This window comes from Lampetra planeri, chromosome 32 (assembly GCF_965212315.1).
Source record: "Lampetra planeri chromosome 32, kcLamPlan1.2.h2, whole genome shotgun sequence".
In the NCBI taxonomy this organism is placed as follows: Eukaryota; Metazoa; Chordata; class Hyperoartia; order Petromyzontiformes; family Petromyzontidae; genus Lampetra; species Lampetra planeri.
This window is the reverse complement of record NC_136138.1, coordinates 222,470-247,499: the sequence shown is the minus strand read 5'-3', so window position 1 is coordinate 247,499 and position 25,030 is coordinate 222,470. Positions and strand designations below refer to the sequence as shown.

The following is a 25,030-nucleotide window of genomic DNA, read 5'->3' as shown; positions in this document are numbered from 1 at the left end:
CTGGGAGGACAAAGGCGGCCGGGCGTGGTGAATCCGAGTCCCGGTGTCTGTTCGAAATGTTTAGCATACTTCCCGACATGTGACAAACTTGAAATTTGGCATGTGGATAGCTCCCATATTGTACACAATGTTAAAAGTATAAAAATAGACTTTTGTATTTTGGGTGGGGGGGGGGAAATGACCATGAAGTGTGTGGCGTCAACCCGCATACAGGACTGGCGAGAATCGATAGCGTTTGTGGTATCGATTAATCGGGAATAGGCCGATTCTAAATAAATCTACAACCTTCGATTCCTTTGCTCGATTTAAAGAATTGAATCTTGGCGCGTGAGCGCAAGTTTTTTTTTCCACCGCGCGTTGGGTTTTATTTTCATTTTAATTTATCAGGTTATGATAAAAGTTTTCTTTTCATTTATCATTAAATTGCTGAAAAAATATATAATTATATTGTTTATAAAGATTAGGGTTATTGTGTGCAAACTTTACATGTAGCACGTTAAACGTTTTCCCCCTAAGTAACATGGCTAAACGGTACAATGCCAATGGGTCTTTTATGTAAAATTGTATTTAGGTAAATTATTATTGTACTTATTAAAGTACTTAAATTCTTACCTATAAAAGTTATTTTGTATCTGTCTGCGTCTCCGTCTGTCTGTTTGTGTACGCAACTTGCGACGCTTTTAACTCACAAACTGGGGTTTACATTTCTAACTTTAAAGTAGTTAAATTGACAATTTAGTACTATAAATTATTATTTTACTACACTGAGCGCGCATCTTCGCGTGCACGAAACGTCGTGGCTCCCATAGCAACGCACACGCGCGATTGGTGAGGGCGGGGAAAAAATATAATTCGCTTTAATGCAAATAAAAAAGACGCACAACGCTGAGGTAATTCTGCAAAGTGTGATGTCCTCTTCTCCCCCTCCCACGCCAATGTGTGCAGTTACTACTATAGTAAGTATATACTGCTGCAGAGTCGGTAGATACAACTATAGAGTCCGTAGATACTGCTATAGAGTCTGCAGATACTACTGTAGAGTCAGTAGATACTACTATAGAGTCAGCAGATACTACTATGGAGTTAGTAGTTACTACTATAGTCAGTAGATACTACTATTAAGTCAATAGATACCACTATAGATTCAGTAGGTACTACTATCGTCATTAAATACGACTGTAGTGACTGGGAAAGTCACTGTGTGGTACTGGGCTGGTGAGGCCACGGCGGGATGTATACTGTTGTGTGTACACCCCGGACATGGGGTGCAGTACCAGCCCTAATGGGGGCTTGGGTGAGCGCTGGTTAAGCACGATGGCCACGCACACACAGCGTGCAGTGCGGGCTCCCGTTGAGAGAGCGAGAAAGTGTCAGCCAGCTGGGGTTACGTTGGGGGCATGTGACCGGATGATACTGGAGGGGGGCCACCGGTGGAAGGGGCTAATGGGTGGTCCGGGAAGAACTCTCGAGAGCCTTCGGGCGAGGGTGAGAGAGATCGAGAAGGTGGGCGGGGCGAGAGGCGGAGCCAGCCCCAGACCGGCCCGATATCAGGGGGGCCCTGTGAGGGGCTCGGGGTTCTTACTGTTGGAGAGGCAGGAGATCCACGTCAAGCTTGAAGAAGCCTCCAGCCACGCGGTCCGGGACCCAGCTTGTGGTCCAGACCGGGATAGTGGAACCGTGTCTAGTTCCGCCGTAGCGTGGTTAGCTGGGTGGTCACCACCCGAGAGTAAGTTGTGTTAATAGCCTGGAGTATGTTGTGCTAAGAGTTGAATAAAACGTGTTGCTCCCAAGACAACGTCTACGACTTAGTTGGACTCACTACGTTACTGCAGAGTCAGTAGTTATTACTGTAGAGCCAGATACTACTGTAGAGTCAGATACTGCTATAGAGTCACTAGATACTACTCTATTGTATGTCGGGTGTTTAGGTATATATGCCTACGCGGGGGTAAAAATCTTTTTGGAGGGTGGCGGAGGGGTCGACAATTTTCGGAAACCTTTTAGATCAACTATTTATAATTTTGTTGATGGACAAATGGACAAACTGCACGCCGGGCTTTCACAATAGCTTAGTATTTGTGTATGTATATGTAAGGTTTTTAAGAGAAGTTTTGAAGTATATTTTTCGCACAGGCAACGCTGGGTACTTCCCGCTAGTCCAGTTATAAAGGTTGGCCCGGACAAATTCCTTTTAAAACCAAAGTCAAGTTCAGTTGCAGGAAATGTAAATATATTTATGGTGATTATTACACGAATATGGAAACACAAGGATATTTAACAAATACAACTGCAAGGGAAATTATATACAGAATTGACTGCTTAGCATAAAATTGTGAATTAGATGGGAGACTGTATGTGGGTTTGTTGGAATATTTTCTCTACTCGTTTTTGAGACTCAACGTGTATGCCTTCCTATACACTGTAATGGGCTGTACATAAGTGAGATATGTTAATTTACTTCTGGTTTAATCAGCCCCTTGCGTTCAATGGAAAATGGGTTTATGTATTGCTTGGTGTACAGGCACGTGGATGATGACTGGGAATGGAGTGATGCACAACGGAACCACCATTCTGGACGACTATGGGCATAACCTGGATCGCCTGCGGGTTTGAATGCACATTCACAAGTCATGTATCCATTAATGACTGCATATGCATGAGCACTGGCACACACACAGAAATTACAATAACAGCCACCATTCGCCACAAAGTGGCAATGATGCCACCACAGCGCTTGTGTCAGGTTAAGTGCACTTTTAGGCCACTTAAAGTGTTGAAGGCTCACTGACAGATGGTGACAGGACAGACCCAGATATTATGGGTTAACTGCCGGAGATGACTGACAGATGCACCACCTGTGCTCCCCATTGTGCCAAGTTGCTACGTTTTAGCCACCTGGCGCTCCGCTCGTGAGCGTCGCTCCTCTGCCTTCCACTGTTGTTGTGCCTCCTCTGCCCTCCAACTGTCTTCCACGAGACTGCTTCACAGAGGCTGATATTGACACCACTGATACCAGTCATCAGCAGTCCTCAGGTGGACATCCTGTGTACCCCATTAGCACGTCTCTTCTCTAGCCCATGCCATGTTTGTTTATATTCCTCTATCCAACCAAATAGAAGCTGCGTGGGTATGCAGTGGCTGGACATGGGGGTGACATGACCCAGCCAACGCAGCCTCACCTTCCGGAGGAGCTCACTGATGGCTTTGTGTCCAATCTTTGAAAGATTTGTGAGCTCATAAGAACCTGTACGGTTAAACCCGGGATTAAATGTAGGCAGGCCAGCTTGAATGTTTAGAACCAGTGCAGATGTTCCTTTTAAAGGGGTTCACGTTTTGCAAGAAGATCCAAAACCTTGTATGGGGCGACAGGCCATCTAGCTTCCACACAGTGTTACGCAGGCGATGAAAATATAATGCCGCTCGACTGATTTGGAGTGAGACCTCTGCTTCTTCTTTGTATGGCTGGGGGAAGCAGTTTGATGTCGCGGTTAGCAATCTATTCAACGGCTTCAGCTGAGACAGGGTGAGTGGTCGCGATGCCACCGGGAATGGATTTCTCAGGGCAGGAGTTCATTACATGGGGCGATTGTCTGGCTTGGGTAGTGGCCACAGTCACAATTTGGGATGCTCCTCATGTTCTACTTCTGGAGCAAGTGGCCACATCTTCCCTGGCCCTTGTCCTCAAGCGATTGGGAGTTGTCCAAGTTTTCCATGGAAGGTTGAACTCTGGGACTTCACTGTGCGTGCTGATGTGTGTGGTTTGTGAGTGCGTGCTGATGTGTGTGGTTTGTCGGTGTGCGTGCTGATGTGTGTGTGGTTTGTGAGTATGCGTGCTCATGTGTGTTTTTTGTGAGTGTGTGTGCTGACGTGTGTGGTTTGTGAGTGTGTGCGGAGGTGTGTGGTTTGTGAGTGTGCGTGATGATGTGTCTGCGGTTTGTCGGTGTGCCTGCTGTTTTGTGCATGTGTGCTTTGTGAGTGTGCTGACGTGTGTGTATGGTTTGTGGGTGTGTATGCTGATGTGAGTGTGCGTGCTGATGTGTGCGTGTGTGGTTTGTGAGTGTGCGTGCTGACGTGTCTGGTTTGTGAGTGTGCGTGCTGACGTGTCTGGTTTGTAAGTGTGCTTGCTAATGTGTGCGTGTGTGGTTTGTGAGTGTGCGTGCAGATGTGTGCCTGTGTGGTTTGTGGGTGTGCGTGCTGATGTATGTGTGTGTGTGCCTCTGTGCAGGCGGGGGACAGTGTGGGAGTGATCCGCCATGTGGACGGTGCACTCCATTTGCTGGTGAACGGGGAGGACCAGGGCCGCGCAGTCATTGGGGTTCCACCATGCGTGTACGCCGTGCTCGACCTCTATGGGCAGGCGGCCCAAGCCACCATCCTTGACTCCACACACGGTATTCTGCCCGTGCTTTGTGTTCCGCTTTTAGTGCGTCAAGACCGGCGGCGCAGTGGTAACAATTGTGCCTCACAGTAATAAAGGCCTGGGTTTGATTCCCAACTGTGGGTTGTGTGAAGTTTATATGTTGTACCCCTGTTCTGCATGACTTTCTTCCAGATTTTCTGGTTTCCTCCCAAAGCTAACAACACGTAAAATATAACTTGTATTGGCCAAACATCCTATCATAGAAAAACTACCTGATAATTACTCATTTGGGATTCCATGTAGCAAGCGCCCCCAATTGAAAAAACTTGGCGTGATCCTCCTAATAAAAGGGTCTTGAGACTCAATGAGGCTTTCCTGGGTAAACGAACCCAAGCCCTTCTTGCTGTGAGGCACAAGTGTTCCCACGCTGCCACCCAGTCGCTCAAATCGCGATGTGAATTGATTGGTGCTATTACAAATATCACTTTTGATTAGTGTTGTAGTGTGTTTACGCGTCGTGTGATTACTAATCAGCATACACATGTAGCCAACCGTGCTAATTAAAGGTGCAGGGGCTGGACAACAAACTAAACACAAAAAGCAGTTCTAAAGAAATGAGTTTCAAATTTATATTTAACAGTGTGTACCTCCTGTGGCTTCCTAACAGGTACTGCGAGATCTGACCATATCCATACAGTGCTCGCTGAGCTGCATTGGCTTCCGGTTGCTGAACTACTACATTATAAGGTCGCACTCATTCCACACAAAGTCCTTGCCACAAATTAACCACAATACCTTGCTGATCTCGTCAAAGAGCATAAACCGCCACACAAACTATGGTAATCTTCACAGCGGCTTTTCACGAACCATCGAACATAGACAGTCACTTGCATCGCACGCTTTAAGATGCACTTCTGCGGCTTTGTGGAATGCTTTCCCTTCCGACATTAGGAAGCCACTAGAGCTATGCACTTTGAACTCGAGATTGAAGCACATTTTGGTAGAACCTCCGATTTGCAGGGTTGGCTACGTATGGTGCGAAATAAGTTCATACATACTAATATTGGAAGGAAGAGCAATCCACACGGCCACAGAAGCGCATCTGAAAGTGTGCGATGCACTGACCATCTTTGTTCGATGGTTAGCCAAAAGCCGCTGCAAGGATGACCAGAGTTTGTGTGATGGTTTATGCTCCTTGACGAGATCAGCAAGGTATTGTGGTTCATTTGTGTACGTAATGAGTGCGACGTAATGTACTCGTTCAGCAACCGGAAGCCAATGCAGTTCAGCGGGCACTGGACGGATATGGTTGGATCTTGCAGTGCCCGTGAGGTAGCCACTGGAGCTTTGCACTTTTAAATCTAAATTGAAAACATTTCTTTAGAACTGCTTTTTGCTATTGCTGCTACTACTAATGCTGTAGGTTTCACGTGACATCCATGTGCTGTTTGTTCCCTAGACATGCCACCACTGCCGGACGATCTGTCCGACACGCACACCCACCCCACCCCGTGCACCCCTCCGCTCTCTTTGTGCGACTGCGGCAATGGTCCGGCGCGGTGTGACCTGGTCTTCGCTCACTTTCACGGCACCAACGCCGTCATCACCAACGGCGGTCGCACTGCCCTGCGCCAGAACCCACGTGCCGAGTTCAACGACGCCATCGTCATCACGAACCGGTGCGACACCGCGGAGCTGAGCATCATGCGGCGTAGATGTTGTGCGTTGTTACGTGACCCACCGGGTGTTTGCCAAGTGACCTGCGGACTGGCAACATGAAAACCATTTGAGCTATTTGGGGCATTCGGTTCTGATGTTGGCCATGCTTTGGATCTTGTGTTCAATTGTAATCCTGTGCTCATGTGCTGTTGGTTGTGTGCTCAGACCGCTCCGGGACGGAGAGTTGTTTGAGATTGTCATTGAGAAGATGGTGGACAGATGGTCTGGCTCCATAGAAGTCGGTATGAGCAAAGGAAATACTTTATTTACTGATTATCTCACGTTGTGCAGAAACCTCGTTTTACATTACTTGATTTGTCATGATATGTTGCCCATTGTTCTGTTCATTGTTTTTAAAACGTGATTGGTGTTAAAGAGCAACTGTGCGTCGTCCGCATTTCTTGTGCCTGGTTAGCTTGTGCCTGTCTGTTGTGGTGTTGTGTGATGCAGGTGTCACTGCAATTCTTCCCGAGGAGCTCCACTTTCCAAACACAATGACAGATATCGACCATGACACCTGGATGCTGAGGTAAAGGTGTCAGTTTGCAAATACCCACATTAGAGCATAAGTGCACGCTCATAATAATTATCGCTATTGCTTCAACTTATAACTCCATGCAATGTTCGCTCTTTCTCATGGAGAGAGAAAATGACTCAGAAGGCACGCAGAACCACGGACTAGCAGGAAGGCAGCCACACGATGAGCTAGCGCCAACATTTGCCCAAGCTCCATGTTCGTCTATATACGAAGGTGTTATCAGCCAATTAATGAGTTTACATGTGGGAGAAAACCACCCAAGCAAGGGGAAACACTCTGTCCCTTACGGATGTAATAGATGGAGTCCGATTTGTACTGCCCTCTCTTGGCGTGCCAGGGCATGGCTCCTCCTGGACACCCAAGGAAAGGGAGTTTTACAAATTGTGTGCGATCCACCAACCCTCGCCTCCACAGTGCTGGATAAGAGGTGTGCACCACTGCCAGCACCCAGCTAATGCTATGACTTGTGCCCCGCTGCTTAACTGCCTTCAAAAAATATTCCCACCAATATTTGACCGGCAGGGTGGTGGCGCAGTGAGAACAGTTGTGCCTCGCAGCAAGAAGGGCCTGAGTTCAGTTCCTGACTTGGGTGCCTTCCTATGTGGGGTTTGTTCTCTGTTCTCTGTGGCTTTCCTCCGGGTTCTCCAGTTTCCTCCCATAGAAAGAAAAACATTGTAACTTGTTTGAAGCTTTCGTGACTGCAGGAATCCATACTCGAAACGTCGTGATTTGTTTTATTTTATTTTTAACTACGTGACTTTATCGAAAGAACCAAAGAGTAGCAATGTAACTGGTATTGGCCAAAGATCCCAATCATGAAAAATTACCTGCAAATTACTCAATTGAGACTACACACAGTAACATACCCCCCCTACTGCAAAAACTTGGTATGACCCTCCTGTATTTAGATGAGTAAAAGTCAAAATATTGCCCTGCAGCCCAACTTCACTGCGATTTCACCTCTTTGGAAGCATCATAGTACAGTATTCCCTCGTTATTCGAGAACTTGCGACTTTGGCTATCCACGAATCACATCTGAAACTCGACACGACTGCATCGAGAGAGAGAGAAAAGAGAGTGAGATAAAGTGATGAGATACTTTAATATTTATTCATAATATTTATAAATTTTGTTGTGTTATGATAATCTTCATGTATTTAATAGGTTATTTATGTAATTCTTTAAAAAATCTAGGTTTCCGTAGGCCAATATCATTTTCCGCAAAATGTTCTATTCACGAGCATCTCCGGAACGTATCCTTTGAGAAGAACAAGCGACTACTGTAAATTGCTGGTATACAGGATTGGTATTCTGAAATGCTAGCATGGCATACTGTTGTACACTGGCCCCTTTTAAACACATTCCTGTGGAGGGAGCTGGTAGGAACGTTGGGTTGCTCGGTCAATGGCCAGGGTCAACGGCGGCATGGTGTATTCCGCAAATATGCCCGACTGTGAGGGCGGGCACAAGCCGGCGTGAGTAGGTTAAACGTTGAGTTTTATAAGGGCACCAGGGGGTGACCAGCTCCTCCCCACCCAGCCCCTCCCCACCCTCCCCTCTCCACCCAGCCCCACCCCTCCCATTTTTGGATGCACGACGGACGGACACAATAATCCCCTGTGGATTGGCTTAACCAGGAGGTTCCTACCAGTACCAAGGATGTAGAAAAACATTTGATGTAATAAAGAGATGTTTTTTTGATAGAGCTTTCTTTATGCCGGATAATATCAGAGCGCTTAACACGCAATAAGCTATTTGCATTTCTTCTCAACACATTTGAGAGGGCACCCCCAGTGGCAGTTGTCCCTTTGGGCACGTTGCATCTGGCCTGCAAGCACGCACTAGTCTGCCAGTAGGGGGTGATGATTTTTGCTATCTGTAATCCCAATTGAGTAATTTGCAGGTAATTGTTCGAATTTGGCAAATTGGACCATGACGCTGGACACAGCGGCTTCATCTTTTTCCGAATGGCATCAGGAGATCTTAATTGTCCACTGCGAAGCAGACGGCGCGTAGTACAGTATGGTTAATACACCCGCGGTATTAGCCAGGGTGGCTGCCGGGTCGAACCTCTGCAACAAGCAGCAAAAGCGCTACCGCTGGGCCACGTTGAAACATTTGTTGGTGAGACATGAACAGCACCAGTAGTGGAGGCAGCGGCGTCAGCAGGTGAAGGATGTGAAAGGCGAGTTTGCGTGTGTGTGTGCGCGTGTAGTGGCACAGCCATCATGCGTGATGGTAACACGGTGTGCAACAGCTACGGGAGCGACCTGGACCGCCTGGGGTTTGGCTCACGGATCGGCATGCTGCGCTCCCGCCACGGCGCGCTGCACTACTTTATCAACGGCGTGGACCAGGGCCCCGCCGCCACGGGCCTCCCTGCCGGTGCGACTCGCCAACCCCGCCACACATTTTTGTGTCTCACACTTGCACTGCTGTCGGCCCCACCACCAGCTGTGTGGCAGGGTTGGCCCCCTCGTGGGAATGTGGAATTTCCACAGCCATCTCTGTGTCTCAATCTGTCTTTGCTTGGCTGCTTCTCTTCATGCTTACCGCTCTGCCTTTGTCTCTCTATTGTTATGCATGTGTTAATAGTTGTGACAGCGCAGACTTTTTCTAAACCTGTCTGTGTGTGAAGAGATGCTTGCTTACAGCACTTGCCCCCAACAGTCTGTTAAGACTATATGGGGGAACTTGATCGTTTTATGTGTCTGTGTGTGTAGAGGTGTATGCGGTGGTCGACCTCTATGGCCAGTGTGCCCAAGTGAGCGTCACGGCCTCCAGTGGAGTGGTGGACAACAGCTTGTCGAGCAGCGTGGTCACTCACCTCTCGCTGCCCGAGGACTCGCCGCGCTGTGAGTGACCAACGCGGTGCTCCCCGGGCCACGACAATGAGAATGACCTCGTTTTGTTTGGTTCATAACTTATGTTTGGGTTAGGCCGTGTAATTATCTGACCAAATAGTGAATGGTGAGTGCTGTGTTTGCTGTGTGCAGTGCTTGGAGGTGGTATATTGTTAGGTTTTTTCTCGGTAAAGTCACGTAGGTAAAAAATTCAAATTCAAATTAATAAAATTAAAATAAAAAATGAAAATCACGACGTTTCGGAGGCAACACAAGCTTCCGTCTTCAGGTGGAACCGTCACTGCACGATTGCTGTATCAAGTAAGAGAAATTCCAAGAGACCCGTCCTTGTATATATACTGGTTGAGGGTGGGAGGAGCCAAGGCAGGCACCTGGATCGGAGTTTTGTATTATTATTATTGTGAGGTTGGTGCGGCTGAGGCCGCTGCTAGGAATGAGCCTTTGTTGTGTAGACTGGTTGAACTGGGAGGTACCAGAGTTGTTAAGGTGCGGCTGCTGTAAAGGTGCGGCTGCTGTAAATGGGTCTGAGCCTTTGTTATGTAGATGAAACAGCCAGGAGGTTTGCAGAGTACCTTGGTCTCGGAAAAGACAATTTCATGAGAGCCCACAGCGTTGTAGCAATGATCGGCAACGGCGGAAGAATCAAAAAGATTTCCAAAATTCTAAACAAACATAAGATCCAAGTCCGATTCAGTACAGTACATAAAATCCATGATCTAATTCCATCTGTGAAAGATGTCATTACTGACTTACAATACCCTGGAGTCTACAAACTGAGTTGCAGCTGTGGTGATTGTTACATTGGAGAAACGAAACGTCATATCTCTGATCGTGTCCGCGAGCACAAGTTAGATCTGAAACGCGGCAAAACTGATTCTTCCGCCGTTGCCGATCATTGCTACAACGCTGTGGGCTCTCATGAAATTGTCTTTTCCGAGACCAAGGTACTCTGCAAACCTCCTGGCTACCATCAAAGGTTTGTACACGAAGCCATCCAAATATACAAACACAGACATAATTTCAGCCGTGATGATGGGTACAAACTGAGTAATCATTGGAAAGATGTGATTAACCACGCAAAAAAGATTTAACTACACATATTTGGACCATTTTATTTGACAGGCACTATTCTTCAGTTACCGTACAGTTTCTTCTTTTTTCACACACTGGTTTCCTGCTTTAAGTTTTACCACACATATTTGGCAAATCTAGAATTAATCCCAGCAACATAGCAAAGGGCTGTTTCAGCTACATAACAAAGGCTCAGTCCCATTTACAGCAGCCGCACCTTTACAGCAGCCGCACCTTAACAACTCTTTTTTTTCACACACTGGTTTCCTGCTTTAAGTTTTACCCACCCAGCAACATAGCAAAGGGCTGTTTCATCTACATAACAAAGGCTCAGTCCCATTTACAGCAGCCGCACCTTAACAACTCTTTTTTTCACACACTGGTTTTCCTGCTTTAAGTTTTACCCACCCAGCAACATAGCAAAGGGCTGTTTCATCTACATAACAAAGGCTCAGTCCCATTTACAGCAGCCGCACCTTTACAGCAGCCGCACCTTAACAACTCTTGTACCTCCCAGTTCAACCAGTCTACACAACAAAGGCTCATTCCTAGCAGCGGCCTCAGCCGCACCAACCTCACAATAATAATAATACAAAACTCCGATCCAGGTGCCTGCCTTGGCTCCTCCCACCCTCAACCAGTATATATACAAGGACGGGTCTCTTGGAATTTCTCTTGATACAGCAATCGTGCTGTGATGGTTCCACCTGAAGACGGAAGCTTGTGTTGCCTCCGAAACGTCGTGATTTTTATTTTATTTTTATTTAGCTTTTATTAAATTTAATTTTTTACCTACGTGACTTTACCGAAAAAACCTAAGAATATGAATCCTTGCAGTCACGAAAGCTTCAAATCTAGACTTGGGGGTGGTGTTAGTGAATGGGAAGCGCTGTGTGCAGTGCTGGGGGTGGTGTTAGTGAATGGTGAGTCTGTGTGTGCTATGCGCAGTGCTGGGCGTGGCACACAGGCTACACGCGTGCTGTGGGAAAGGCATCGTGCTGCGGAGAGAGGGACGCTCGGCTCTACGCCTGCATGGTTATGCACACGGCCTGCTCTTCAGCGCCGCGGAACTACGCACCGGGGAGCTGTTTGAGGTGCGTCGTGTTGCGTATTCACACGAGTGCACTAAGGCCTGTAACATGAAATGCTAAATCCACCCTGTTGCCACCCTGGGCAGCAGGGTGACCCATTGGCAACACTGGTGCCTTACAGCAAGAATGCGCTGGGTTCAATTGCCGACTTGGGCGTCTATCAATACGACGTTTGTAAGTTCTCCCCCTGTTCTCCATGGGTTTCCTCTGAAATCTCTGGGATTCCTCCCATAGTTGAAAAACACACAATGTAACAGGTCAAATTACCTGAATTTACTCAATTGGCATTACACACTGTAACACTGCCCCGACTGCAAACACTTGGCAGGACCCACCTTACAAATAGTCTTTTGACTCGATGAGGCTTTCTGGTATAAACAATAATATTTGTTATTGACATTAAAATTTGATAATAACAACAATTTCGATTTAAAGCTTTCGTGACTGCAGGGATTCATCTTCAATATGCAGCGGTTTTGAACCCCATTGCCCTGAATGAGATTTTTGGCCACAGCAAATTCAGCGTTGAGTGATACCTGAACTCGTCTTGGGCCTCTTCTTTTACCAACCTGCATTGACCAGTGTGGTGCAGTTTGGTATGGCCAAGGAAGTCGATCATTTCTATGTGTAATCCTTATTGAGTACAGGAATCCTTCGCCAACCGCAGACTTGACAACCGCGGTTTCACGTACACACGGTTAATTATTTGTATACCAAATTACCAACCGTGGCCTGGAAATATGAGTATCCATGGGTAAGCACGGTGTTAAGGAAGTCACATAACGCGTGTATTATTATATCATTGCATCACAGCATGACATTGAATATTGCGTGACGTCATTGTCTGCTGTTAGCATTCTATGAATCTAGAACACACGGGTCCACAGTGGGCCTTATCTGGTCAAATATAAATAGTTTATACAGTGAGGGAAAAAAGTATTTGATCCCCTGATGATTTTGTACGTTTTCCCACTGACAAAGAAATGATCAGTCTATAATTTTATTGGTAGGTTTATTTGAACAGTGAGAGACAGAATAACAACTAAAAAAATCCAGAAAAACGCATGTCAAAATTTTTATAAATTGATTTGCATTTTAATGAGGGAAATAAGTATTTGACCCCTCTGCAAAACCCTTGTTGGCAATCACAGAGGTCAGACGTTTCTTGTAGTTGGCCACCAGGTTTGCACATCTCACGAGGGATTTTGTCCCACTCCTCTTTGCAGATCTTCTCCAAGTCATTCAGGTTTCGAAGCTGACGTTTGGAAACTCGAACCTTCAGCTCCCTCCACAGATTTTCTATGGGATTAAGGTCTGGAGACTGGCTAGGCCACTCCAGGACCTTAATGTGCTTCTTCTTGAGCCACTCCTTTGTTGCCTTGGCCGTGTGTTTTGGATCATTGTCATGCTGGAATACCCATCCACGACCCATTTTCGATGCCCTGGCTGAGGGAAGGAGGTTCTCACCCAAGATTTGACGGTACATGGCCCCGTCCATCGTCCCTTTGATGTGGTGAAGTTGTCCTGTCCCCTTAGCAGAAAAACACCCCCAAAGCATAATGTTTCCACCTCCATGTTTGACGGTGAGATCATTGACAAGATCCTTCCGTGTAGTTCTGGGCTGATTCCTCACCGTTCTCAAGATCATTGCAACTCTACGAAGTGAGATCTTGCATGGAGCCCCAGGCCGAGGGAGATTGACAGTTATTTTGTGTTCCTTCCATTTGCGAATAGTCGCACTAACTGTTGTCACCTTCTCACCAAGCTGCTTGGCGATGGTCTTGTAGCCCATTCCATCCTTGTGTAGGTCTACAATCTTGTCCCTGACATCCTTGGAGAGCTCTTTGGTCTTGGCCATGGTGGAGAGTTTGGAATCTGATTGATTTATACAGGTGTAGTAAGTATTCAGGAGGCTTGACGATGGGATCGGAGGCACACTTATTTATTAACACCAACTTGTGTACAGTAGCAGGTACACACAGTACTTAAGGGGTTAACGTCCCCTTGACTCAACTAACAGGGAGACACAACATCTAACCCTGCTAACCTAAGCCCAAGTCCTCCACTACGGAGCTAAGGGAGGCTACCTATCCCAGCCCTGGTCAAGCTGGGATTCTGGCACCCTGAGTCTGGGCTCTCGGGGCCACGCCACCGGCTTGCCCTGGTCGGTCCTGACAAGGACAGCGAGCCAGGGGAGCTCCAGGGCCTATGCTAGCTGGTCTTCAGTCTTCGCTGGTTAAAGCTGATACTCCGACCTCGAGCACTCCGGTTCACCACCTTTTATAGTACTCGGCCCCCGGGAGGGGCCCGTGGGGGATGCAGGTGCGGACGTCGGTGTGAGCACCTCCTCTGTGTACGGCCCTAACCACGCCCCTTGTGTTTGTTAGCCATCCGCGCCCATACACAATTACACCTCTACATCACCCCCCCCTGTACAGCTCGCAGCCGTCCCCGGCTGCAACAAAATCAGAATAAAGGTGCATCCCTCCCCAAAACCGTGTGTGCCTCGCGTAATTTTAACAAGAACAATGACAACCATAACAACAACAACAACAGGAAACAGGTAGAAGAAGAAAGAGAAAGAAAAAAAAATAACCCGGCGCACCCCCCCGAATAAATACCCCATTCCGCAAAACCAACATATATACACGCTCTCCGGACGCCTCCCCCCCTCGTCCGCAAAGGCCCCCCAACGGCCGACCTCACAATAGTCTGCGCATTTTGGCGCGCGTTCTCGCGGCGGGCCCGTCACAAGGGCCCGTCCTGGCATGCTCAGTGGCGGTTGTTGACGGTCTGGGTGCGAGAGAGTCTGGTTTCGCTGCCGAGTGACCCCCGACCCCCCCGGGGGGGGTTGGCGGTCGTGGACCTGTCACTCCAGTTGCACCTGGAGATGGAACAGTTGATGTCAGGTTAGGCGAGAGCAGCGACGTCGGGGAGTCGGCGGACCCCTCACACGTTTGGCCATGCGTGTGTGTGTGCGAACCACGGGGCGGCGCAATGAACGGTTTCAACCTTGAGGGGTGCACGTACCACCGACGCCTCCCCCATTTGACGCGTACACATTGCGGCCGCAAGACCTGTACGACCTCCACGGGCCCCCGCCACGGCCGTACCAACTTTGACGAGGTCGCCAGCGGCACCTGGGGACAGTGCAACCATGCCCTGTCCCCTGGTTTCCATTTGAACACATGTACCCGCCCCAGCCGAAGCCTCTCGTTCGCCTTCTGGCGGAGTTCAGAATTTTGCACGGCCGCTTCCCGCGCCTCAGATAATTTGCCGATGTTAAATTTAACTTGTTCGGACAATGTAGACTTCGCCTGAGGCGCCGAGAGCTTCAGCTGGGTCGTCACAGGGGGTTAGCCTCGCGGCCATACATTAAAAAGAAAGGGGAAAATCCGGTGGCCGCATGGGGAGCCATCCTGTAGGCTTGCAACACACCGGCAATGCGAAGGTCCCAATCTGTCTGGGATTCCGATACCTGCTGGGACAGCATGGACGTGATGGTCCGATGCAGCCGTTCCACCATCCCGTCAGTTTGTGGGTGATACTGGGAGGTCCGAATTTTCTCCGTACCCAAGAGGTCGCACACCTAGCGGAGGAGTTTCCCCGAAAAATTCTTACCCTGGTCAGTCAGCAGCCGTTCCGGAGCACCTTTGTCGAGGACATAGCCCTGGACAAAGGCCTCCGCGATGGCTGCAGCCGACTGGTTGGCCAGGGGCCAGGCCATAGGCCATCTCGTGAAGTATTCGACCCCTGTCAACAAATACCTATTTCCCCTGGGTGTAGCGGGAAATGGCCCGAGAATATCAAGAGCAACGAGCTCGTTAACCCGGGAAACCTTTATGGACTGCAGCAGAGGGTTGGACCCCCTTGCTGGTGGCTTCCGCTGCGCGCATTGCGTGCACGACCCCAGGAGATCTCCCACGTCCTTTGCTATGCCCGGCCAGAAGAAATCGAGCTGGAGCGTGGCAAAGGTCTTGTGAACCCCCAAGTGCAGGAGCCGCTCATGAGCAGCCCATACTACCTTACCCCTTAATGCTGCAGGCACCACGAGCCGTTGGCGGCGGGATTTTCCGTCCCAGTGCATTAAAAGACCCTGGAACAACCCCCACGAGTCAACGTTCGCCACCCCCTGACCAACCCCCCCGGTGCGACGGCGCAGAGCGAGGAGGGAGGTGTCCTCCATTTGGAGGCGTCCCCACTCCGTGACCGACAACCCCAGCAACGAATCCCTCCCTTCTTGCTCGATAGGACCTGAAGCCGAAGGCGCATCGGCGGCGGCCACGAGGACCGAATCGGTGGTGACGTTCGGGGGCCTACAACGCCCCGAACCCAAGAGGCAAGCGCACTCCGAAGTGGGTGGCAACCGCGACAGGGCGTCAGCGTTCGTGTGGCGGACGCCCTTACGATATTTGGTGACAAAGTCGTAGTCCTGGAGAATCTCCAACCATCGAGACAACTGGCCCGATGGTTGTTGAACCCGCAGGGCGTACTGTAGAGCCGCATGATCTGTACGGACGGTGAAACGCCGACCGTACAGATACGGGCGGTACTGCTGAATGAAATAAACAATTGCCAATAATTCCCGACAGGTAATGCAGTACCGTTGTTCCGCTGGAGACAGTACCCGACTACCGTAAGCCACCACATGCTCTACGCCCCCAATGAGCTGGGACAGCACGCCCCCAATGCCCGTGTTACTTGGGCGCGAAAAGCAGCCTCCTCCTCCGGCCCCCAATGAAACCTGACTCCCTTGGACGTCAAGGCATGCAATGGTTTCGCGATCGTAGCGAAGTCAGCCACAAACCGTCGGTAGTACGACGCGAACCCAATGAAACTCCTGACCTCTCCCACCGAGGTGGGAGTCGGCCAGGAGCTGACGCATTCCGTTTTGGCGGGATCAGTGGATATCCCCGAGCGCCCAACAATGTGACCCAAATACCGCACCGATTCGCGGAGCAAATGGCACTTCTGCGGTTTAAATTTCAAATTGGCAGCCCGCATTTTGAGAAAAACAGCACGCAACCTCTGGAGGTGTTCCTCGAAGGATTTGCTAAAGACGATGACATCGTCCAAGTAAATTAAACACGAATCCCATTGCAAGCCTGCCAAGACCAGTTCCATTAACCGCTGAAAAGTTGCCAGCGCAGAATGTAAGCCCATCGGCAAGCGGTTAAATTGGAAGAGACCTTGCGGTGTACAAAAAGCAGTCTTAGGTTTTGATTCGTCATCCAGAGGAAGCTGCCAGAATCCAGAAAGTAAATCGAGGGTGGAAAAGAATCGCGCCCCCGCCAAGGCATCGAGCGACTCATCCATTCGAGGAAGCGGGTACGCATCTGCCACAGAAATTTTGTTCAATCGCCGAAAGTCGACACAAAACCGCAGTGAGCCGTCGTGTTTTTTCACCAAAACGATCGGCGCGCCCCACGGGCTGTTGGAAGGGGAAATTATATCGGTGGCTAGCATGTCATCAACGGCCGATTTGACATGATCCTTTTCGGCGGGACTCAGCCGAAAGGGATTTTGGCGGATTGGCGCGCTGTTACCCATGTCAATATGGTGTCGCAGCAATTTAGTACAACCAATATCAAATTTGTGTTGACTAAAAACGTCGGCAAATTCTTTCAGGAGAACTCGCAGCTGCGCACGCTGCGAGTCGGACAGGTCCACTGATCCCGCGCAAAGTGCATCCAACCATCCGTCATCACAGTCCGAATGCGGTCGCGACGGAGGATCGGTGGTTACCTGACCCACGAGTGGTTCCTCATAGGGTGCCGGCGTTGCGTGTGCAAGCACGGTCCCTTGAGGAACCACGGCCGTTCGTGATCCTACATTAAGGACTGCAATGAAGGGGTCCCCATCCCCTTTCACCATGGTCTGAGCCGCTAGCAAATCGGGGCCATTGACCCCGGCCCGAGATGGTCCCAACAAGACCCCCCAATCCGCAACCCCCTCAGCAAACGGCCGACGCAACCTAAGAGGGACGAGCATCTGAGCCCCCGGGGGTACGCGCACAGTTTTTGCCACGAGCGCCTGCACGGTTGCAAACGCCCGACGCCCCGTGGCGGGGGAAGACAAAAACGTTACGCGCCGACCCGACGGGAGCTCGATGCACCCCTGGTCAATCAAGATACGAATGGCCATTTTGGCCAAGAAATCCGTCCCCAACAGGCACGGAACCGCCAGTGAGGAGGAAACCAAAACAGGGCCGGATAATTTAATGTCTCCAATGCAAATTTTGGCGCGGATTTGGCCAATGATGCCTAGCGAGCCCCCGTTAGCAGCATAGCATGGCACGTCAACGGGGAGCAAGGGACGACTTTGAACGGGAAGAATGTTATAGATCAAATCAGATATAATGGTCGCCGACGCTCCTGTGTCAATTAAAATCCGCACCCCTACCTTATCAATATGACCGACCACAACCGACGATCCCGCCGACGCTGCAACAACACGATGGGCGAGCTCCGACCACTGACCCGGTTGGAGTGCTCGCCGCATTTCAGAACAATCGGGCGCAACGGCCGTCGATTTGCGAGCCCTGTTCGGTTGAGCGCGTGAGTGTGTGTTGGATGTGTGCATGGGCCAAACGTGTGAGGTGCCACGACTCGCCGTATTTCTCTGCTGGAGCTTGGGTGGAGACGGCGCGGCGTCCTGACGAGGTGTCGCCCCGCGCTGGCGGGGAGCCCGGCACCCTGAAGCAACGTGGCCTTGAAGGCCACAGTTGTAGCAGCGTGTGAGCGCCCGAGATGGCCTGGGCTGCTCCTGGCGGCTTGGTCCATTCCGAGCCTGTGGTGCCGCCGATCTCCATTCCCCCCGCCGCTCCACCCCGCAGACCTCCTCCGATGGGAGGGTGGTGGCCGCCATGGCATGGCCGGCCACCCCCTTGGCGGCCTTGCGACGCAGGGACCGCAAGCCCCCGTGGATGTGGCGCGCGACCAGCGAGGACGACATCTCTGCGTCGTCTTGAGCCAAGACGGCGACGTCCAGCTCATCCGCGAGTAGCAGCAGCTTTTCAGCCACCATAGCGTCCACTCCCTCCTCGTCCATCCGCGGGAAAGCTGCCTTCGCCAGGGCCAGGAGAGCCGTCCGGAAGGCCAGGGGCGATTCGTTGGCGCCCCGATGCCGATCGTGGAACAGCTGCCTGCAGTCCGAAGGCGGGCCATAGACAGCTGACAGCAGCTGCAGCGCCAAGTGCAGCGTGGCGCGCTTTTCCTTAGGCGCCGAGGTGAGAGTAGCCAGGGCGTCGTTGTTCAGCATCGCCGGCAGCGCGCGTAGTGCTTCGGCGTCCGTCCAGTTCGCCATCTCTTGATGAGCGATGATCCGCCTTTTGAAGCCGCCCCAGTCTCAGTCCGCGCCCACGAATTCTTTGAGAGGCGGAAGTCGCTGCTGTAACGCGACGTCCGTGGCTGCGGATCGCGCTCCGTCGTTCCCAGCAGACGTTACAGTGTGGGCGGGCTGCGAGCATGGCATCGCCGGTCGCTCTGTTGTTGACGCGCTGGCCGGTGTTGATGATGTCACGGCTCGTGCTTGGCCCTCAGCAGTCACCTGACGCGTGCCGGCCCCGCCCTCTGCTCGCACTGTAGTGACGGCGGGAAATTTAACCTCGAGCCGCGTCGGGGTGGCGGGAACTGTCGCCGCGCGTCGGCTGCTGTCGTCGTCCCGCGCAGCCCCTCTAGCCCCCAGCCGCGTGATCTCTTCCAACGCGGCGGCCGCAGCGTAGAGCAGCTCCGCCAGGCGGGAGTGAGCCAGCCGAAGTCCCTCGGCCGACGCATCCCCCCCCTTCCTGTCATAGCAGCGCGGGTGTACTCGGCCCCGGCTGCTCCGATCCGACCTCGGCCATCTCTGGTGGCGATTCGGCCGCGGTGTCCTCCATCTCCGACTCCCTGGTACGTGTCGTCCCTCGTGTGTCCATCGTTGAACGTTTTACTTCTGACACCAGATGTAGTAAGTATTCAGGAGGCTTGACGACGGGATCGGAGGCACACTTATTTATTAACACCAACTTGTGTACAGTAGCAGGTACACACAGTACTTAAGGGGTTAACGTCCCCTTTACTCAACTAACAGGGAGACACAACATCTAACCCCGCTAACCTAAGCCCAAGTCCTCCACTACGGAGCTAAGGGAGGCTACCTATCCCAGCCCTGGTCAAGCTGGGATTCTGGCACCCTGAGTCTGGGCTCTCGGGGCCACGCCACCGGCTTGCCCTGGTCGGTCCTGACAAGGACAGCGAGCCAGGGGAGCTCCGGGGCCTATGCTAGCTGGTCTTCAGTCTTCGCTGGTTAAAGCTGATACTCCGACCTCGAGCACTCCGGCTCACCACCTTTTATAGTACTCGGCCCCCGGGAGGGGCCCGTGGGGGATGCAGGTGCGGACGTCGGTGTGAGCACCTCCTCTGTGTACGGCCCTAACCACGCCCCTTGTGTTTGTTAGCCATCCGCGCCCATACACAATTACACCTCTACACAGGTAACAAGCTGAGATTAGGAGCACTCCCTTTAAGAGTGTGCTCCTAATCTCAGCTCGTTACCTGTATAAAAGACACCTGGGAGCCAGAAATCTTTCTGATTGAGAGGGGGTCAAATACTTATTTCCCTCATTAAAATGCAAATCAATTTATAACATTTTTGACATGCGTTTTTCTGGATTTTGTTGTTGTTATTCTGTCTCTCACTGTTCAAATAAACCTACCATTAAAATTATAGACTGATCATTTCTTTGTCAGTGGGCAAACGTACAAAATGAGCAGGTGATCAAATACTTTTTTATCTCACTGTAGCTGATATTCTTTGGGTCTTTTGGTAAAGTCACGTAGGTAGGTTGAAAGAAAATAACAAAAAAAATTATTTCAACCTATCTACGTGAATTAACCGAAAGACCCAAAGAATATGAATCCCTGCAGTCACGAAAACTTTCAGTCAAGATTTATAGCTGATGTTACAACGCTCCACTGATCGCCCTGGGAGCGCCTGCGTCGATTTGCCGTGCCTGAAGCTTGTGGCTGATCGTCGCGGGGGTGTGGGTGTACACCGAGTACAGGTGCAGGTGGACGATGTGAACGATCTGTGGGCAGGCACGCTGCACGCCGGCCTCACCTCTCTCTCCACCTCCGACCCAGCTCGACTCGCGCCCTCAGCTCTGCAACTTCGGTGAGAGGATGCTGCTGCTGCTGCTGCACCCAGGAGGAATTGTATGCATTATATTGTTCACCTAATTTTTGTGCAACAAACTGAATAAGCAGACAACATGCCTTCTTCCCATATCTGTCACTCCGCATTAAATATATATACGCGTATTTTTTTACACATCCCATAAGCAGTATTGGTTCAACACAAGCATACTCTATACTGGTTTTAACATTTGGTGTCTCATCATCAGAGTCAGGCTGGCTTGATCCAATGCAAGGACCCTCACCAACATTGTTGCAAGCAGCGTGACTGCTGATGAGACACTGAATGTCAAAACCAGTCCAGAGTTTGCTTGTGTTGAACCAATGTTGCTGAAATTCTGCACTCCCAGAAAGTCAGGCACGTGGTCGGTGGGGTATGTCGAAAATACTTTTCATTTTTATGCAAAGGGATATATATGTGATCAAGGCATAATTGTATGCTTTAGCATAACACAAATGGTGAGTTTTCATAAATGTTTGTGTGTCTGGTTTCCAGATCAAAGCTCACATGGCTGGTGGTGGGATCGGAGGTGAGATGCAATGGAGTCACACAGAGGCAGAACTATGGCGCTACACTGGACAGACTGCGCGTAAGTGTGGCTTGTTTGTAGCCTGGTATAGACTGTCACTCGTAAAATTGTTGTATTGCCTTTCAGAGTGATATTTTGTTCGTGGGAATATTACTATAGACTTCTTTCAGTGGTGTTCCTTTTGGAAGAACACGTTTGCACAATTCTGATGAGACCCTATCTGTGTCAGGTGGGTAACAGGGTGTGTGTGTCAGGTGGGTAAAAGGCTGTGTGTGCCTGGTGGGTAACAGGGTGTATGTGCATCAGGTGGGTAACAGGGTGTGTGTGTGTGTGGTAGGTGTTTAACAGTGTGTGTGTCAGGTGAGTAACAGGGTGTGTGTGTGTCACGTGCGTAACAGGGTGTGTGTGTGTGGTAGGTGGGTAACAGGGTGTGTGTGTCAGGTGGGTAGCAGGGTGTGTGTGTGTGTGGTAGGTGTTTAACAGTGTGTGTGTCAGGTGAGTAACAGGGTGTGTGTGTGTCACGTGCGTAACAGGGTGTGTGTGTTTGGTAGGTGGGTAACAGGGTGTGTGTGTCAGGTGGGTAGCAGGGTGTGTGTGTCAGGTGGGTAACGGGGTGTGTGTGGTAGGTAGGTAACAGGGTGTGTGTGTGCGTGGCACGTGGGTAACAGGGTGTGTGTATGTGTGTGTGCGTGGCACGTGGGTAACAGGGTGTGTGTATGTGTGTGGCAGGTGGGTAACGGTGTGTGTGTGTCAGGTGGGTAACAGGATGTGTGTGTGTGTGTCAGGTGGGTAACAGGGTTGGAGTGAAGCGCTGTCACGATGACACGATGCATCTCGTCATTGACGGCAAGGACATGGGGCCTGCAGCCACTGGGGTGCCAGCGGTGAGACTGTGCGTGTGTCACCACACAACAATCAATACCTTCATAAAGGCATTTATTTCTGCTCTGGAAACCATATTCACAGATTGCAAATCAGTATGTGATCAGAGAATGTAATCATGAATTAATATTTAAGCACACCTCTCCAATGCATCTTTTGGTTGTACCGCATGTTGTTCAGTCTGTCTGGCCTTCCTAAGATCCATCCTGAGTTTAACCAGGCTGGATTGTTTGAGGAGCTCATAGATACTTGATAGAGCTGGACATTTCCATCAGTGAACTCCTCCAGCAGGTGAGGCTGTATTGGCTGGATCATGGAACCCGCATGCCCAACCACCACATACCCTCGCAGTTTCTGTTTGGCCGTAAAGAGGGGCTAAATGGACATAGCACAGGCTATAGAAGAACCACTGAGGTATGGGACGATTTGGAGCTGAGCGGACTTGCCAATGACTGGAGCCAGTGGTGTAAGAATTAGCCTCTGTGGAGGACGTTATTTAAAAATGCTACTGGAGAGTTAGAGCCAATCGCCCTCCAACAACAATGAACGGTGGAGGAGCAACCTTCACAATCGCCAGCGTGCTGGGCTGCTAAAACGCAGCAAGTTGGCACAGTGGGGAGCACAGGTGGTGCATCTTCCAGTCATCTCAGGGGGGTCAACCCGTAACAATGGCGGTTGTTGTCCTGTTGTGTATGAGGAGCTGTGATACAGTGGTTAACGCACTCACATTGAACCCAACCAATAACAGTGGCAAATATTTGATCCCATCATGGGCCTCCCCTAGGTTAACTCAGCCTTAAATGAGTAGCTGGTGCATTGTGTAAAACATCAGTACAGGGGAGACAAAGGCGGCCGTGCGTGGTGTTAGCCACTCACTCCCTCGTGTGCCGTGTCTGCATTCATCGGAGTTGCTTGCTAGCAGCACCTATCCCAACGGTCTGTTAAAGGCTCCATGGGTCTTTTTTTTATCTGTGTGGGTGCTGTGACAGGGCGTGCACGCCGTGTTTGACCTGTACGGCACCGTGACATCGGTGACGGTCACCAGCACGGGCTGTGCCCTCGTGTGCGCCAGTCCGGAGAAGATCCCCGGCACCGTCTCCGCTCTCCAGCCCACCCTACCGGTCAGCAGCAGCACCTCCTCCACAACACATCTCTCCTTTACAAGTGAAGAATAATGAATAAATTACTACATTTGGTATTTGCGGCATTCTTACAGTGCAAGGCTGTCGCGAAGAAGGCGTTATGTTTCACAGAAATGGTCTGCAGTAGTTTCGCTGTAGGGGCGATGTTTTCATCTGTAATCCCAATTCAACAATTTGCAGGTCATTTTTAAATTTGGCAAATCTAGACCGTGACGCTGGCACACATTGGCCTTCTCTTTTTGAACGACCTCGCTGGATCTGCAACGTCCTAACCTACAAAGCACTGCATGGCTTGGCCCCTTTCTACCTGCAAAACCACATCTCTCCCCAAACCTCAGGCACACACACACTCCATTTCACGAGAACGACAAGACTTACCCAGCCCAGGATTATTTCACCCGACGCTGGGGGGACGAAACCTTTTCGAGCACAGCATTCTGACCACAAGTATTGTGGTTAATGCAGACATGATTCCTTGTAAAAAGTTTCAGTTTTGTGTTTTAATATCTTAACACCTGTTTTGTTGTCAGAAAAAAGGGGAAAACCAATTCTCATGTTTATTTACTTTATTTGTATTAACTACTTGCTTTCCGTATGCTATTGGTTGGGCGTTGTTGTAATTTGCTCAGTCGGTGTTAGCCGCTGAGGGCGTCACGGGTTTATTTTATCATTCCTGTTGCTGTATGCCCCCTGTACCGTTCCTGATTTACCATAATGTGCACTGATGACTACTTTATTGACCGTGATATTGGCATGTAAAATAAAGATTGATTCATTGACTGTGAAGTAGACGGCACCTAGTATTTTACGATTAAAACACCTGCAGTAATAACCAGGGCAGCCTGCACCATTCGGACTGTGAACCCCTGAAACAAGTGGCAACTGCGTTGCCGTGTCAACGCCCCCAGGCCACGAGATTCCTGGCCGTGTGAAACGGAAGTCACGAGCTGCAGGCTGCCCTCCCCTGCTCTCGATTATCTCTGCTCCCCTTCTCTGGATCCACCTTCACTGCATCCACCCTAGGAATTGGCTTGCTCCGCGTGGGAGTCGCCCGTGTTTGTGGACGGGAGGAACCTGCTGCTGTCCAACCACAATCGCACGGCAACGCGCCGGGACGGCTGCTCGCAGGCGGTGGCCAGGACGGCGCACGTGCTGCCCCGCCAGTGCCTGCTACAGGTACGGCAGCCTCCGCATCTATCCCGCTCACTCGCGTGTGCCTCGCCTGCATGTGTCTCACCCGCGCGTGTTGTGTCTCTCGCCTCAACAAGATTATTTACAGAAATTATGCCGTGCGTGTTCGTTAATCCCCTCGTGCCATCGCTGTTGGCATGCGTACAGGTGTGTGTAGACCGCCTGTCCCACGAGTGGACAGGCTCGCTGTGTTTGGGGATGGAAAGTGTCAGTGAAGGCCACTCTCCGACGGCGCACACCCCAACGGCGCGCACCCCCTTGGCGCGCAGCCCTGCGACGCCGCCCTCCTCAATCGTGCAGGGGGGCCGACAGCAGAGCTGGCTGATCCGCGGCCGTGCTGTCTACCACAACTCCACCAAGGTGTGACCCGTGTTCCGCCACTGCCTCGCTTGGGGCTTCTCGCCCTCTCGCTCAGTTAGACCTGAATGTGGCGTGTAAGGCGGCCGTTTTGTATGAATCTGTAGTTGGG

General features: G+C 50.6%; 1 protein-coding gene across 4 annotated transcripts in view; it reads left to right on the top strand.

Annotated features, from left to right (window-relative positions):
- NEURL4 (neuralized E3 ubiquitin protein ligase 4) overlaps positions 1 to 25,030 on the top strand; it is an 81,198-nt gene that overhangs the window by 17,454 nt on the left and 38,714 nt on the right. For 3 of the 4 annotated variants that reach the window (XM_078609386.1, XM_078609384.1, XM_078609387.1), the window contains exons 11-24: positions 2,522 to 2,607; positions 4,226 to 4,391; positions 5,820 to 6,039; positions 6,245 to 6,321; positions 6,530 to 6,608; positions 8,833 to 9,002; positions 9,341 to 9,472; positions 11,501 to 11,646; positions 20,687 to 20,796; positions 21,313 to 21,406; positions 22,132 to 22,230; positions 23,218 to 23,349; positions 24,394 to 24,546; positions 24,709 to 24,921. In XM_078609386.1, the coding sequence (XP_078465512.1) occupies positions 2,522 to 2,607; positions 4,226 to 4,391; positions 5,820 to 6,039; positions 6,245 to 6,321; positions 6,530 to 6,608; positions 8,833 to 9,002; positions 9,341 to 9,472; positions 11,501 to 11,646; positions 20,687 to 20,796; positions 21,313 to 21,406; positions 22,132 to 22,230; positions 23,218 to 23,349; positions 24,394 to 24,546; positions 24,709 to 24,921 (1,877 nt within the window). The remainder of the gene's footprint in view (positions 1 to 2,521; positions 2,608 to 4,225; positions 4,392 to 5,819; positions 6,040 to 6,244; positions 6,322 to 6,529; positions 6,609 to 8,832; positions 9,003 to 9,340; positions 9,473 to 11,500; positions 11,647 to 20,686; positions 20,797 to 21,312; positions 21,407 to 22,131; positions 22,231 to 23,217; positions 23,350 to 24,393; positions 24,547 to 24,708; positions 24,922 to 25,030) is intronic. The other variant, XM_078609385.1, reaches the window with a different exon arrangement.